At 43.5% G+C, this 15,638-nt stretch overlaps 1 protein-coding gene across 7 annotated transcripts in view; it reads left to right on the top strand.

The window, feature by feature from the left end:
• The window catches only part of CC2D2A (coiled-coil and C2 domain containing 2A), a 114,362-nt gene that overhangs the window by 14,032 nt on the left and 84,692 nt on the right, over positions 1-15,638 (top strand). For 6 of the 7 annotated variants that reach the window (XR_012501493.1, XM_074350013.1, XM_045508695.2 and 3 more), the window contains 2 exons: positions 12,233-12,321; positions 12,648-12,749. Coding sequence is in view for 6 of the 7 variants with exons in the window: in XM_074350013.1 (XP_074206114.1) it covers positions 12,233-12,321; positions 12,648-12,749 (191 nt within the window). In the remaining variant the exon portion in view is untranslated. Of the gene's footprint in view, positions 1-2,965; positions 3,045-12,232; positions 12,322-12,647; positions 12,750-15,638 lie in introns of those variants that run through there. The other variant, XM_074350022.1, reaches the window with a different exon arrangement.

Below are 15,638 nucleotides of genomic sequence, written 5' to 3'. Positions count from 1 at the left end.
ATCATTTTTAAATGCATAGTTCAATAGAGTTAACTCTCATCACATTGTTGTGCAATAGAGCTCCAGAACTATTTCATCTTGTAAAATTGAAATGCTATCCCTTTTAAACGATAACTCCCCATTCCCCTGCCCCTCGGCCCCTGGCAACCACCGTTCTATTTTCTGTTTCTATGAATTTGACTACTTTAGATACCTCATGTAAGTTGAGTCATACAGAGTTTGTCTTTGTGACCGGCTAATTTCACTTCACATAATGTCTTTAAGGTTCATTCACACTGTAGCATGTGACAGGAATCCCTTCCTTTTTCAGGCTGAATAATATTCCATGTCTATACCACATTTTGCTTATCCATTTACCCTTCCTGGACATTTGGGTTGCTTCTACCTCTTGACTATTGCTCATAATGCTGCTTTCAATATCAATGTGCAAGTATCTTCAAGATCTTTCTTTTAACTCTTTTGGAGACATACCAAGAAGTGAGATTGATGGTTCCTGTGGTATTTCTACTTTTACTTTCGGGGAACCATCATCCTGCTTTTCACAGTGGGTGCACCAACATTTTACATTCCCACCAGCAATGCACAAAGGCTCCAGTTTCTCCACATCCTTGTCAACACTTGTTATTTTCTGTTTGTTTGGGTTTGAGGTTTTCTCATTGTGGATTTGATTTGCATCTCCCTTATAAGTAGTGATGCTGACCATTTTTCATAGGCTTGTTGACCATTTGTATATCATGTTTGGAAAAATGCCTATCATTTGCCCAGTGTCTGGCCAAATCATTTGTTTTTATTATTGTTGAGTTGTAGGAGTTCTTCAAATATTCTGGGTAATAATCTTTTATCAGATATATGGTTTGCAAATATTTTCTCCCATTCCAAAATCTGTTTTTTCACTTTCTTGATTGTATCCTTTGATGCACAGAAGTTTTTAAGTTTGAGGTTGTCCCGTTTGTCTGTTTTTGCTTTGGTTGCCTGTGCTTTTGTTGTCATAACCAAGAAGTCATTGCCAGATTCAATGTCATGAAGATTTCCTGTTATCTTCCTGGAGTTTATAGTTTTAGGCCTTACATTTATGTGTCTTTAATCCATTTTGAGTTTATTTGTGTAAGGTAAGATCCAACTTCATTCTTTTGCATGTGGATGGAGAGTTTCCCAGCACCATTTGTAGAACACACCACCTCTTTCCCATTGAGTGGTCTTGGCATCTTTGTGGAAAATTATTTGACCATATTCCCAAGGTTTTATTTCTGGTTTCTCTATTCTATCCTATTGGTCTGCATTTTATCTTTATGCCAGTACCACACTGTTTTAATTGCTGTAGTTTTGTAATGTGTTTTGAAATCAGGACATCTGAGATCTCCAAATTTGTTCTTCTTTTTCAAAATTGGTTTGGCTATTTTGGGGTCCATATCAATTTTAGGATGAATTTTTCTTTTTTATGTGAAAATGCCATTGAGATTGTGACAGGGGTTGCATTAAATCTGCAGGTTGCCTTGGGTAGTACTGACATTTTAACAATATTAAGTTTTCCAATCTATGAACATGGGATGGCTTTCCATTTACTGTGTCTTTCATTTATTTCAGCAGTGTTTTGTAGTTGGCAGTGTACTAGTTTTTTGCCTCTTTTGACAAGTTTATTCCCAAGTATTTTATTCTTTTCATGCTGTTGGAAATGGAATTATTTTCTTAATTTCCTTTTTTTAGATTTTTCATTGTTAGTGTATAGAAACACAATTCATTTTTGCATATTAATTTTCTATCCTGCCACTTTGGTAAATTTGCTTCTTAGTTTCAACAGTTGTGTGTGTGTGTGAGTGTGTGTAATTTTTAGGGTTTTCTCCATATAAGACCATGTCATCTGCAAACAGAGATAATTTTACTTCTTCCTTCTCAATCTGGATGCCTTTTGTAACTTTTTCTTCCCATCTTAGCCTGTTTGCCCTGTTAAGATAACTATAGACAGAGTGGCATATAAACAGCAGGAAATTTACTTCTCACAGTTCTGGATCCTAAGTCCAAGATAAGGTTCAAAATAAAGGCACCAGCAGATTTGGTGTCTGGTAAGGAGGGCCTGCTTTGGGGTTCATAAGTGGCTGTCTTCCTGCTGTGTTTTCACACGGTAGAAGGGGCAGGGAGCTCTCTGGAGTCTTTTTCATAAGGGCACTAATCCCATTCATGATAGTTCCACCTTGTGACCTAATCACCTCCCAAAGGCCTCATCTCCAAATACCATCACACTGGGGCTTAAATTTCAACATATGAATTTTGGGAGGACACGAACATTCGGTCCACAGCACTTGCCTACTTGCTCTGGCTTGGACGTCCAGTGCTCTGTTGGATAGAAGTCGTCAGGAGGGCATCCTTGCCTTGTTCCTGATCTCAGAGGAGACACTTTCAGTTTTTCACCCCTGAGGATCATGTTAGTTGTGGGCTTTTCATGTATGGCCTTTACTATGTTGAGGTAATTTTCTTCTATTCCTAGTTTGTTGAATGTTTCTATCATAAGAAGATGTTGAATTTTGTCAAGTGCTTTTCTGTATCAATTGAGATGATCATGTGGTTTTTGTCCTTTGTTCTGTTAATGAGATGTATTATATTGATGGATTTTTTTACAGAGGTGCTGGGGATTGAACCCAGGACCTTGTGCATGCTAATCATTTGCTCTACCACTGAGCTATACACCACCTTGATTGATTTGCGTATATTGAACCATCCTGACACACTCCACCCCCACAACCTGGGCTGGGACTGATACTCTGTTATAAATGTTTCATGATGCTGTCTCTCATGACCAATTTATAAACACAATTTAGCTACATTTTTCTAGGCAAAACCTCAGATGCAGTGGTTTCCCTGGCCCAAACAAGAAAGTTTATGCTAAGAAAGCTCATATGTTTCGATTGTATTTTTCTTTTCTAAGCATTTACTTGTTTACCTGAGGCATCCTCCTCTCCCCCAGAAGGAGAGAGAGAGAGAGAAGAAAGAAAAAAGAAAAGAGAGAAGGAAGAAAGGAGGGAAGGAAGAAAGGAAGGAAGGAAGAAGGGGTGAGTGGACAGACAAACAGATGACTCATCTGACAGCCTTGAATTCTGAGAGCTTAATACCATTGTTCCGAGCCAGGCAGCAAGCCTTCTGATAAGATTTCCATCAAGACTCCTCATTCTCTTTTCTTACTCACACTCCATTCTGTTGCCCAAGGTATTAAGAGAAATAAACAACATTTCAAGTCAGCAAACATTCCATGAGACCCGTAGGAACTGAAATCAGACTCACTACTGCTTGTTAGGATTTTTGGTCATGGGACCTTGAGCAATCGCCCAACCTCCTGAAGCCGCTGGAGTCTCGTTTATAAAACGGGGATCATAAAAGCCTTGGCTTCACGCAGCTATTATGACAATGAAATCAGATGACATACAGAAAGCGCCCCACAGAGGGTCTGGCACATACACGGTAGCTTCCTCCAGCTGGAAGAAGAACTTGATGCTAAATATCCAACAAAAACAATTACCTCTTTTGAGTGTTCGACATGGCAGGAGAGTAAGCACTTTACGGGCATTACGTTACTTCATTCTCGGAACGGTCCTATAATCAGGCCTTGTTTCACAGATTAGGAAACTAAGGTTCGGAGAGGACCAACAGCTAGAGGCGCTGGAGCCAGACTCCAGTCTGTGGACCTTCGGAACCTGTGTTCTTAATCGCTGCATTACAGCGTCACTCTACACCCATGAATCTTAACTCTGACTAGTAGGCAAAGCTAGTGGTTGACGGTTGCCCACGGAAGCTCCAATGGCAGTGTACAGCCAGCCCTGTCATCCATGGCTCCCAGGGCCCCCCAGAGGACAGGGGACATAGTGCCAGCTTGGAGTCTTTGCAGAATTGTCAGCCTGGCTGTGCCCCATTTTTTCCCCAAAAGAGTGTAAATCACCCACGTCACTCTCCCTGCATAGACTAACCCCTTCTCCTTTGAGAGTTTTTGTTTGTTTTATCCTAGCTTGTTACCTTTCAAAAATCAGTATCCACATCACCTCTGGGAAGTTTCCCCTGTGCCCAGTGTGGGCTGAGTAGACCTTCTTAATGCTTCATGGACCCGGTGCCCATAGGCATGTCTGAAGTCATCCGTTTATTGGTACACAGCCCTCTCTCTCCGCTGGACTAAAAATCCTTGAGGGTGGGGACTAATGTTCAGCTCTGCTTAGCACAGTGCTGGTACACAGAGCGCTCAGCAATGCGTCCTCAGGGGACAGATGTCTCAAGCTTGCCTCTCTGCTTTTTACTCAAGGCCATGCTCTGGTTTGGGGACACTCACTTACCACGCCCACTACCATGCCCACCGCCTCTTTCCAGCCAAGTCTGCTCACCTGGACCCAAATCTCTGAGTCTCTCTGGCCTGTCCCTCAGGGCCACCACCCCAGCGACTCCCCTCGGGCCCACAAGCCTCTCTACACTGTAGCCTTCCTGCAGGGCTCCGAGTGTTACTGAAGGCAGACTGGATTCAGATACTCAGCAGCTTCCCTTGATCAGACAGGCTCCCGCACACGCACATGCCCAGAGGTGCCACCTCCCTGATTAACAGCAGCATAAAACCATGTGGTAAAATCTTTGGCTTCTGATTGGCTATTCAAACCTATGCATAGTCATGGAATTCCAGATAAAGAAAGGATTTCACTGAACAGGCACCGGTTCCAAATCAAATAAACATCCAGAAAAAGCACACACACACGTCCCCTGTGATTCCAGCTCACACCATCTCTTAAGGGAGTGACTATCGAACATTAAGTCATTTCTTAGGAACATAAATTTCTTCATTACTGACATCTGTTTTCCATTCATTCGTGTTAGTGTCTCTGATTAAAGCATCATTTCAGAGCCAATTGCTCAGTATTGGTTGACCATAAAGTTCAGAACCCAGTGAAATTTGGTGCAAATGAAAGGAAATAGAGTATTTATTTCAGGCTTACTTTTTAAAAGTCACCAAGACCTGGAAAGCCTGACCCAGGAAACAAATGTTATAAAGATCAATACGGGACAAAGAGGAGAACTTCCTAAGGGAGCTGGTCTTGGGAGTTACTTTGGAGCTCAGCAGCTGGAGAAGAAAAAACATTCTAGTCAGAGGAGGCACCTGGGAATGTAGGAAATGTCCAAAGTTGGCCAGTGCAGGAGTCTACCCCCTCACGTAGTACTGGGGGCACTAATTTACAGTGCTGAGTTAAATATTTAAGTAGAAATGAATCATATGTTGTATTTGATCAAGTTTTGGTTTTGTTTGTTTTTTTTGTTGTTTGTTTGTTTTAGATATGATATTTGACATCTTGAGGGGGAAAAAAAGCAAATAAAAAAAACCTGTCTTGTTGGAGAAACACTAGGCAATTGTTAGAGATAGCAAAGGACTCAGCCTGGAGCACGACCATGATATGAAAACTAACCAGCCCAGAGCCCTGTCTCCTTGCTCTGGCCAGTACAACCCAGGAAGCAGTATTCCTCTGCCTGAACCATCCCAGGGCGGGGTACCAGGCAACTGGAGACCATCCTTACAGCTCAGAACCCCCCAGAACTACTCGAATCGGCCAGTCCTACACTGCTTACCCTGCTCTGTCTTGTCTTTCCCTCAATAATCCCAAGAAAGGCTGTGACCTAGGCTCTAAGCTCTCACCCCCTCCTGTCTTCGGCCTCCAGACCACCTCTGCATCTTACCCTGGCATGCCCCACCTCCTGGCTCTAGGACCTGGGAGTTTACCATGAACTTTGTTTCCTGAGCCTGTCCTCTGTTTCCTCTTGTGGCCCAACTGACTGCCCATCTCATAAGAGAATAAAAAGAATACAAAACAGATCCATTATTATTATTAGTTATAAAGAAAGACATTTTCCAAAACACTCCTTTATAGCAAAACTCCTCCAGAGTCATCTGTCCCCATTCTGTCTCCAGGCTGGAAACTGCTCCCACTCCCTCTCAAAAGTGTCCTCGTTGAGGTCCGCATGCTAAGTTCAGCGGTCAGTTCTTCATCTGCCCTGCTTGACGGTCAGCAGCATCCCCAGGAGCTCACCCTCCCTCCTCCTCTGCACTGCGCTCCCCGGACACCACTCCCCCGGCTCCTTCTGCCTTGCTGGCTGGACCTCTCAGTCTCCTTGCTGGTTCCTACACCCCCAACCTCTAAATGTTGGAGTGCCCTGAGCTCAGGGTGTGGCCCTCTTTTCTTTATCACCATCCATTCTTTTGGTCACCTCAGGACTTTAAATTCTATTTTATAGGTATTGTATGTATAACTGACCAGTCCCAAATTTTTATCTCCAGCCTGGGCCTCTTTCAGACTAACTGTGCTCCTGCCTACTCAACACCCACTTTTACATGTTTAATAGGATGACTCACACATTTAATAGACTTACTGAAGTATAATCTGCATATCAGAAAATTCACCCACGTGAGGATACAATTCAACGATTTTTAGTACATTTGTAGACTTGTGCAAACATCACCACAATCCAGCTTTAGAGTGTTTTCATTACCCCAGAAAGTCCCTTTATGCCTATTTGCAGATAATTCCCCTTTTCACCCACAGCCCTGGACAAACACTGATTTGTTTTATTTTCCTAAAAATGTGCCTTTTCTAGACATTTCATGTAAATAGAATATACAATATGTAGTGTTTTGCATCTGACTTCTTAGCATAATGTTTTTTGAGATTCATACATGTTGTAGTGTATATCCACATTTTGTTCCTTTTTATTGCTGAATTGCATTTCATCACCTGGATATACCACATTTTATTTATTCATTCATCTGTTGATGGATATTTGGATTCTTTCCAGGTTGAAGCTGTTATAAATAATGCTACTATGAACTGGGTCATATGATAAATTTATATTTAACGCTATAAGGAGCCGCTGATCTATTTTCCAAAGTGGCTGTATCACTTTACTTTCCCACCGACAGTTTGTGAGAGGTTCAGTTTCTCCACTTCCGGCCCGACAATGTATATAATCTGTCTTTAATTTTAGTCTTAATAGTGTGTGTATGGTGGTATTTCATTGTGCCTTTAACTTGTATTTCCCAAACGATTAATGACACAGAGTATTTATCACATGCTTATTAGTAACTGATACATCTTCTTAGTAAGTCTATTTAAGATTTTACACGTTATTAATTGGATTCTTCGTCTTGCTGTGGAGTTGTAATAGTTCTGTACATATTCTGGATACAAGTACTTTATCAGATATATAACTTGCAAATATTTTTTCCAAGTACATGTCTAATCTTCATTTTCTTAATGATATCTTTTGAAGTACAGACGTTTTTAATTTTGATGAAGTCAAATTTATCACTTTTCTTCTATTATGGATTGTACTGTGGGGATTGTATCTAAAATTTTTTTGTCCCACCCAAAGTCGTGAAAATTTTCTTCTATATTGTCTGGAAGTTTTGTGTTTTTAGTTCTTACATTTGGTTAGGTCCATGGTCTACTTGGAGACCATTCAAATTTTACTCAACTGAAACTGAGCTTCTGATCACCTTTTTCCAACCCCAGCCTGTTTCTCCTACAAAAACATTCCAATTTCAGAAGCTTTACATATGGCTTCCCCTCTGGGAAGTTCGTGAAGCTTGTTAAACAACGTCATGAGGGTGGGGAAGTCCTGCTCTTCCCCATCTCACTAAAGAGACATTTCATTTTTTCCTATTGCTTGGGTCAAAAACTTCTAGTCACCATAACTCATGTCCTTCTACTTGCCTACACCCAATCTGTCCATGAGTCCTGTTTGCTGTACTTTCAGATCTAAAACATGACCATTTCTCAGCATCCCCATTGCTACCATCCTGACCCAAACCATGTTCAACTCTCACCAGAAGTGTTGTAATAAAATAAAGTGTTGCAATAGCCTCTTATCTGATGCCCCTGCTTCTAGTCTCACCCTCCTGCTCGCCCCAGCACCCAGCGTGGTCTTGGAAAAGTAGTCACGTGACTCCTCTGTTCACATCCTCTGAGGGCTCTCAGTTGACTCAGAGTTAAAGCCAAATTCTGTAGAATGACCTACGCAGTGTGTCTCCCCCTTATCTCTATGACCTGATATCTTAATATTCCATCTCCTACCCCTCGTGGCTCCCTGTTCCGCATATACCCTGTATACACCCTGTATACTTTAAATCATCTCTTGCTTGCTTATAATACCTAATACAACGTTAGTGCTGCATAAATAATAATTGCTGGTTTACAGCAAATTTCGGTCTTGCTTTGTGGAACTTTCTGGAATTTTTTCAGAATATTTTCTATCTGTGGTTGGCAGAATCTTCAGATACAGAACTCCTGGCATGAGGGCCAACCATACTGCACTTCTAATTTTACAGCAAGTCCTTGGAAAGTCCTTGTATCCCCCAAAGTATACAAAGAGCTCTGGTCTGGACAGTGTGATTCACAGAACAATGGCCTATCAAGAAGTGTGGGAATTTCTGCAAAAGTACAGAGAAGAGAGGAGCACATCCAGATGGTGCAGTAAAGACCTTAGAAACCCACGTCTCCATAGACAACACGTCACATCGACTCAGGGACGGTGGACGAGAAGATCGGAAGATTATTTCAAAATGCAAGACCTTTTTTATTAGAAGGTGGTTGTATGTTCTGAGGGGTCAGGTATCATAGAAGTGGTTTAAAGAAAAATGGAACATGTCCGCTGTTTTATTTAGTCTGTAAGGAGAGAGAAATGGACTCAAGCACGTATGGGAGGCAGCACGGGCAAGATCTGGAAGCCACTTGCAAACATGCGGCTGATGAGGCTTTGGGATTCATGGGTTCACTGAGAACCTGTGAGCATGTCCCTGCTGCCTCTGACGGAAAAGCATCACTTTGCCAAGGAAATCCATATTTCATACTAACGGACATTAGGTACATATTTGTAATGGCATGTCTTAAAATTCTCTCTTTATCCATAAGTTCTTGCATGCCCTCGGATCAAATCTTTAATAATTTAAAAAGTTATTTTCATTGCATTCTTTGCATTGCAAGTGGCAGAAACTTTATTCGTGCCAGGTTTTCTCAGCTGTGTCACAGAGCTTCTTTAGTAAATGTGAAATCACGCCCTCTTTCAAGTTTGGCAAATCACTTCTTATCCCTAGGACAGGAAAAATAGAGACAGTTTGGGACCACAAAGCTGATTAGTAATGTAGCGGAGAAACTGACAGTAAGGAGAAAAAAATGCCTTATGAGGGATGTCTTAGTATTTCTAGCTGTTTGAAGAAACTCTTTTGGCCACAGTCTACCAACATAAAAATGAGAAGTCCCTATCAGTTATTACATCAGAGGGAGTGAATTAGTATATTTGGTTTTCCATGGATATCAAGTTAGTAATATTACCATAAAAAAATAGTTGTCATCATCAGATTTCACCCAAATGAGGATTACGTTTACTTTATTTGAAATTCCTCTTTAAGTATAATATCCCTCCCACCCTCATGGTTCCTTCATGTGTTTTCCTTCACTCATTTAGTGCCACAAGGCACCAGATACAAAAGTCACCAACGGTGTCCTTGCCCTCAAGCTGGCCCCATTCTAGCTGAGAAGATAACGTGTCACCACCTAGTGGTACGATCGGATCTGGAAATCTTTGTATCCCCCCGATGCCTTCCACTAACAGAGGGTTTTGAAAAAATCAGGCAGAACTACTTTTTATCATTTCAAAAATTTTCAAGGCCTTTAAAGCTAATACTACTGAAGCCACTTCGGTTTGTTTATTCAGAAAAGAAGGTGTTTATATAAAATATCTTGCCTCTCTTCTAAACAATAATTTATAAAATTATTCTAGTGAACTCCATGTAGGTAGTAGCTATTTTAAGTCAACTTAAAAAATTAGATTTCTTCAAAAAAAAAAAAAAGAAAGAGGAGTAAATTAACAAGTTGTTCTTTTCATGTTCAGAGACATTGCGTGTTAACTTAAAAAGGCTTCTCTTTAGGGGCAGAAGCACGGAGGATGGTCACCCAGAGAACAAGAGGGGAAAGCCCCAGGGGCCTAGGCTGGAAGCCCTTCTTTCTTCGCCCAGGTGGGCCACACACTTTCAGTGTCACCTGTGCCCGCCCTGCGGGGCGGGGGACCATGGAACCTGGGGGAGGAAACAGGTATTAGTCGAATAACCACACAAATATGTAAATTCAAAATGCGACAGGACAAGTCTCGGGCCTCTGACGTGGGGCTGTGATCCACCATGTGTGCGCACGTGGTCTATGAAATGGAAAATAATGACTTGAATTTTCTTTAACGAGTTAAAAAAGGGATGCCAAAGGCCACTTCACGGAGCTGATGGAGAGTCTCCTACAGAACTCAGACCTCAGCCCACACATGCAGGACTGCAGTCGTCACTGTGATCACTCCATGCCTTCGCACAGGCACTGACGACGTGGTACGGTTGGAGCCCAATCAAGGAGCATTTTACATCTCTGTGTCACATGAAAGGAGGAAAGCGCAGCCCAGGCCCCGAGCGGCCAGGCTGCAGAGACAGGTCCCCCGACCGACTGTGACCACCATCTTCTTTTGTATAAGAAGACGTGACGGTGACTAACGGCGGCCTCTGCCTGTCACCTCTTCACTTCCTCCTCTCGGCCGCTTGTCCCTCTACCGCTAATAACACACCTTGTCTTCTCTTTTTTCATTTTTCAGCCTTTCTCCCTTAACAGTGCCGATGGCCAGTGTCAGAAGCCTCCTCTCCCTGCCCTCCCTCCCTCGGGTACGGCTCTCTCAGCACATCAGCATCACCATGGTAGAAGTGCTTCCTGAGTCTTTCTCTCCGGGCCTGGACCCCTTCCCACCGCTCGGTGTGCAGGGCCAGCACACATTCCCGTGTCCTCCCAGCACCCCAGACTCACCCCACCTCCAGACTAAGTCACTCCAGTGCCTCCCCATCTTGGCTTCTTTCCTCTTTTCTCTTTCTCCCTCAGGAGCGCCAAGCCACTACTCGCCTCAGTCAAGACCTCAGACACCTTCGCCTTCTCTTTCTTGAAACCAGGGGTCCTCCAACTTAAGTGTGTCTTTAAATCACTTAGACGGAAGCTCCACCTCCAGATTCAGATTCAGGGGGTCTGGGGCAGGGCCGAGAACTGGCACGTCCACCAAGAGCCCAGGAGATGCTGCTGCCGTGAGAACTAGTGCCCCACCTCTCAGGGAACGATCAGACTGTCTTTGTGGCCTCTTCGCCGTGGCTCCCACTGACTCTCTCCTCTTATCATCTCACCAGGGCATCCCAGCTGGGGTCCCTGGTGCCTGCGTCCCAACTGCCCTGTACCTGCACCCCCAGGTGCAGCTGCCAACATTCACCTCCTCTTCTCTCCACATCCTTCGAGACGTCCCCCCTGCATGGAGAATATATTCCAGACTGACGTCAGTGGCTCCCCATAACTTGACCTCAAACCCTTTCTGCAATTTCATCTTCTACTTTGTCCCAGTAGAGCCCTCCTGCTCCAGGCATGGTAACACTTTTTTTTTTCCCCAAACACTTTGCTTTGGTTCCACCTTTTTCATCATGATGTAGCGTGTTTGGGAACACTGGGACTGGGACCAAATTCCAAGCACCCCAGCTCCTAGCTCTGTGGTCATCATGCCGGTCGCTGATCACGGAGGACCTCAGAGTCTCCATCTTCAAGACCCCGGGTGATAGTAATACCTGTGTCCTCCTAGCTGGGCTGGCGTGAGACTGATGAGAAAATGCATTCCACACATGTGTCACAAAGCCCGGCGCACAACAGCTGAATGACATTCCATGATATTTATGTATAGTTTTAATAATATGGACAAAATACATGCTGCCTCTAAGATGTAGCCCAGGGCGACGGCCTGGGCTTGCAGGAAAGGTTTCTCTGATTGAAGTTGTGAGCGCTGTTGAAAGTTGAGCCCCAAAATCAATAGCCATCCATTCATCCGACGAGCCTGTTTCTCAGATCATCAAATTTGCGAGCCTCTTCCCAGTGGTAATTGAATCGCTAAGCGTGTCTGTGCCTGGACTAGTCGGGTGTCATTTGTTTTATTCTTAGTTAAGTCGATGTGACAGTCCTGATAGGACCAGCATTTTCACTGTCGGACTTAAAGAAGCCAAGACATGTACGTCTTACATCAGATGGACGGTTGTCAGCATTATCTCATGATGGCTTATATGAAGTTCTAAATTTGCAAAGCAAAGTTACATTCTTTTGCTATTTTTTAATCTACTGTTTCCTTTGGGGGGGGAAATGTTCTGTTTAAGTAATATTCTTGTATTTTTTAGGCTTACCTCCAATTCCCTCAGCTTCCAGAACAGGCTTTGCAGAATTTTCCATGAGAGAACGCATGAGGGAGAAATTACAAGCCGCAAGGGTGAGAGAAACCACAGGAATATTTTGTTCAGTGATTGCAGCGCATCCTTTCTGGTTGAGCTTGTTTTGTTTGCTCAAAACTGCATGAATCTGAATACAGCTAAATTTGTTTTTCACATTTTAAATGTTAATGCAGTATTTAACAGTGACACAGATGACAATGATGCTTAAAAAGAATTTAACGTCCTTTTTCTAAGCTATTGCTCTTATCTCGTAAAGAAATATGATGTGTATTTTTTTACTGATTATTTTCTCCCAAGATTGTGACCGAGGTCTTCATAGCACTACTGACAACTTATAGCAGTAATTTTCTGTTTGATTCTTCAGTCCAAAGCAGAAAGTGCATTGCTGCAGGAAATCCCCACCCCTCGGCCCAGGTGCTCACGAAGTCCCAGTGAGCAACAAGTGGAGACTGAGTTCGGCGCGGAGGTAAGAAGTGGGCCATCCCTACTTTATGACCAAAGACAGTGAAGCAGAATAGAAATTTTCCAGCAGAAGTTCTTGAACAGAGCTATGCAGAGAGGAGGCGTTGAATTCTTACTGAGAATTACAACAGCTCCTATCTATAGCGTATTACTCAGTGCCAGGCATTTTGCCAAGTCTCTTCCCCATGTTATCACATCTTTATCCCAACACTCCTATGAGGTGGGTACTAATAGTTTTCTTTCACATTTGACAGATGAGAAAACTGAGGTTTAGAGGGGCTGCAAAGCCATCCCCAGGTCACAGAGCACGTGTGTAGAGGAGTCACGATTTGATCTCGGCTCCATCCCAACCCCAGTCTGTCTCATGGGCCGGCGTTGCTGGATCCATGGATCTTGCTGGGAAACAGAAAGAGATTAGAGTAGAATCGGATGGCGGGGGCCTTGAGGGTTACACTGAGGGGCTCCGATGGTTTTCTGCATGCCCTGGAAAGCTGTTGACAATATAGGATGCAATATTGAATCTACTGGACTGATTTTTGTTTGAACATGAGAGGCTGGTGGGGCATCTCAATGTGTGCTCCCCTGGAGATGCAGACAGTAGAAGGAACCAGGCCTGGAGAAGCAGATGTAGGAGGCAGCTCTACTGTGAGAGTTTTGAAGTTCTGAGAGTGCCTTTGTTTCCCGAGGGCAAGAATGAATGAATGAAGACAATCTTACACTTGGGAAAAAACTGACCATCAAGGCCCGTGAGGCAGAGAGGAAGCCAGTAAAAGAAAGAAAGACATCAGGGATGCAGATGAAGGACAAGCATGTAAGAGGGCAGAAGAAGGAACAGGAGGAGCGGAGGGCGCAGGGAGGTGCTTGCAAGTCTAGTCCAGCTGATGGTTGTTGATGACAGTTCGGGTTGTTTTCCACCCTGAGACAAAGAAGCCCAGGCTTTTAGGGATATTTCTGGAGCACAACCAGTAATTTCTTAGATGATGCCATTTCTTTTCCTATGAGGAGATGCCATAAATTTTTACCTGTATTCATCCCAAACAAGCCAAAGGTTGCGTGATTGTAAGGAAAAGTGCAGCCGTGCTCATGGGCGGGGGCCCATGGTAGTAGGAACAGCCAGTCAGTTCACAGAAATGACTTTACGACTGTTCGCAACCCCATTCTACTGAGGGCACATGTCTTTTTCTTGAATTCCAGTTTATTCTCTTCCATTAGAGCCATGATTGTCAGAACCGTGATTCTAAAATATTGGAAAATAAAGGAAAACTACCTAAAGTCCCCTCAGCTTGACACAGACACTCTGCTGTTTTGGTAGGTGTGTGAGTCCTGGCACCTAGTCAGCTGGGCTACGTGACGGCTGGGAGGGTCTGGTCTCCCACACCTGGCCTCATCTGTACCTTCTGATGGGTAGTTATTTCACAAAGTCACGGTAGCTCTCATTGTCCGTGGGCCGTGAATATGATAGCCCCAGTCCAGCTGGAGGCTTTGGAAGGAAAAATATACTCCCTTGGCTCTCAGGGCATTTGTCTCTCCTTGTGCGCGGGGCCTCGACCTGCGTGTCCATTATATTCCGTAGCCCCTAAGAGTCATTCTGTGCATTTGAGGCAAACATCAGCTGCCTTGTCTTTAGACTCGATCTCAGGGCCCTAAAGGAACATGGCACTCACAAGCATACTTCTTCATGTATATACCTCGACCCGGATGGGACGTCTAAAAAGTGGTCCTTTTATATATATCCCATGGAGCAAAGAGTGGAGAACAGGAAGAACATGGGAGCTGGACCGCAGCTGCCCAGCATTAAATGCTGGCAGGCTCACTCGCTAGCAGCGTGACCTTGGACATGTAAGAGAAAGGAAATAGCTTTGCATGGTCTTGAAAAACAGGTAGGACTTGAGAAGAACACCTGAAGATCCCCAGCGCAGGTACACTACGTTTCATTCCTAGTGATGAGAAGTGTTCCATGCTGTGGAATGTCTCAGTGTGGATTATAATAATAAGGTTTCCATCAGAGGTAGAATAAGTTTGTCCCTTCTTACTGTGAATATCTACATATATGGCCGGGACGGCTAAGACTTGCCCAGAAGGAAGGCTCGGCATTTGGATTGTACTTGCTGAAAAAGGAGGAGTGGCCTGGTTCTAGAAGGAGTGGATTAGGAATGAAGTTTTCCTTTACTGGAGGGGGTGGGTAATGAGGTTTATTTATTTAGTTAGTTTTTTCTTTTAATTGGAAGTACTGGGGATTGAACCCAGGACCTCGTGCATGCTAAGCACACACTCTACCACGGAGCTATACCCTCCCCACTAGAAGGGGTGGGTTTGAAGGAGAGATGAGGACAAAGCAGTAGCAGCACCTGGTGGACTGGCTCTCAGGAGAAAGGAGACACCCAGAATGACAACGAGAGCATCAAGCCCATGTGAGCAGGAGGCTGAGCTCCCCACGGGGACAGCAGGTCCAGAGGCGCCCGAGGAGGACTGGCCTGCACCCTGGAGTGTGTGTGCTGCACTTATTTACAATTGGACATTATAGATGCTTCTCATCACAGGCTGTTTGCCTTTTGTTTTTGTTTTTTTAATGGAAGTACAGTCAGTTACAATGTGTCAGTCTCTGGTGTACAGCACGATGTCCCTAGTCATGCACATACATACAAATATTCTTTTTCATTAAAGATTATTACAAGATATTGAACATAGTTCCCTGTGCCATACAGAAGAAACTTTTTAAATCTATTATATTTTTAATCTATTTTTATATGAAACTATTTAGAAATGATCCTCTGTGAACTGGATAATCTATTGATCTGTAGGAGGAAATAAGACATTTCATTTTAGGGTTTCTTGATGATGAAATTTTATATTTGTCCAGTCTTGAGAGAGACAGAGCTGAGAAAGAAAATAT

The sequence above is a fragment of the Camelus bactrianus genome, chromosome 2 (genome assembly GCF_048773025.1).
Source record: "Camelus bactrianus isolate YW-2024 breed Bactrian camel chromosome 2, ASM4877302v1, whole genome shotgun sequence".
Taxonomy (NCBI): Eukaryota; Metazoa; Chordata; class Mammalia; order Artiodactyla; family Camelidae; genus Camelus; species Camelus bactrianus.
The sequence above is the reverse complement of the archived record's forward strand: the minus strand, read 5'-3'. Positions and strand labels throughout refer to the sequence as shown.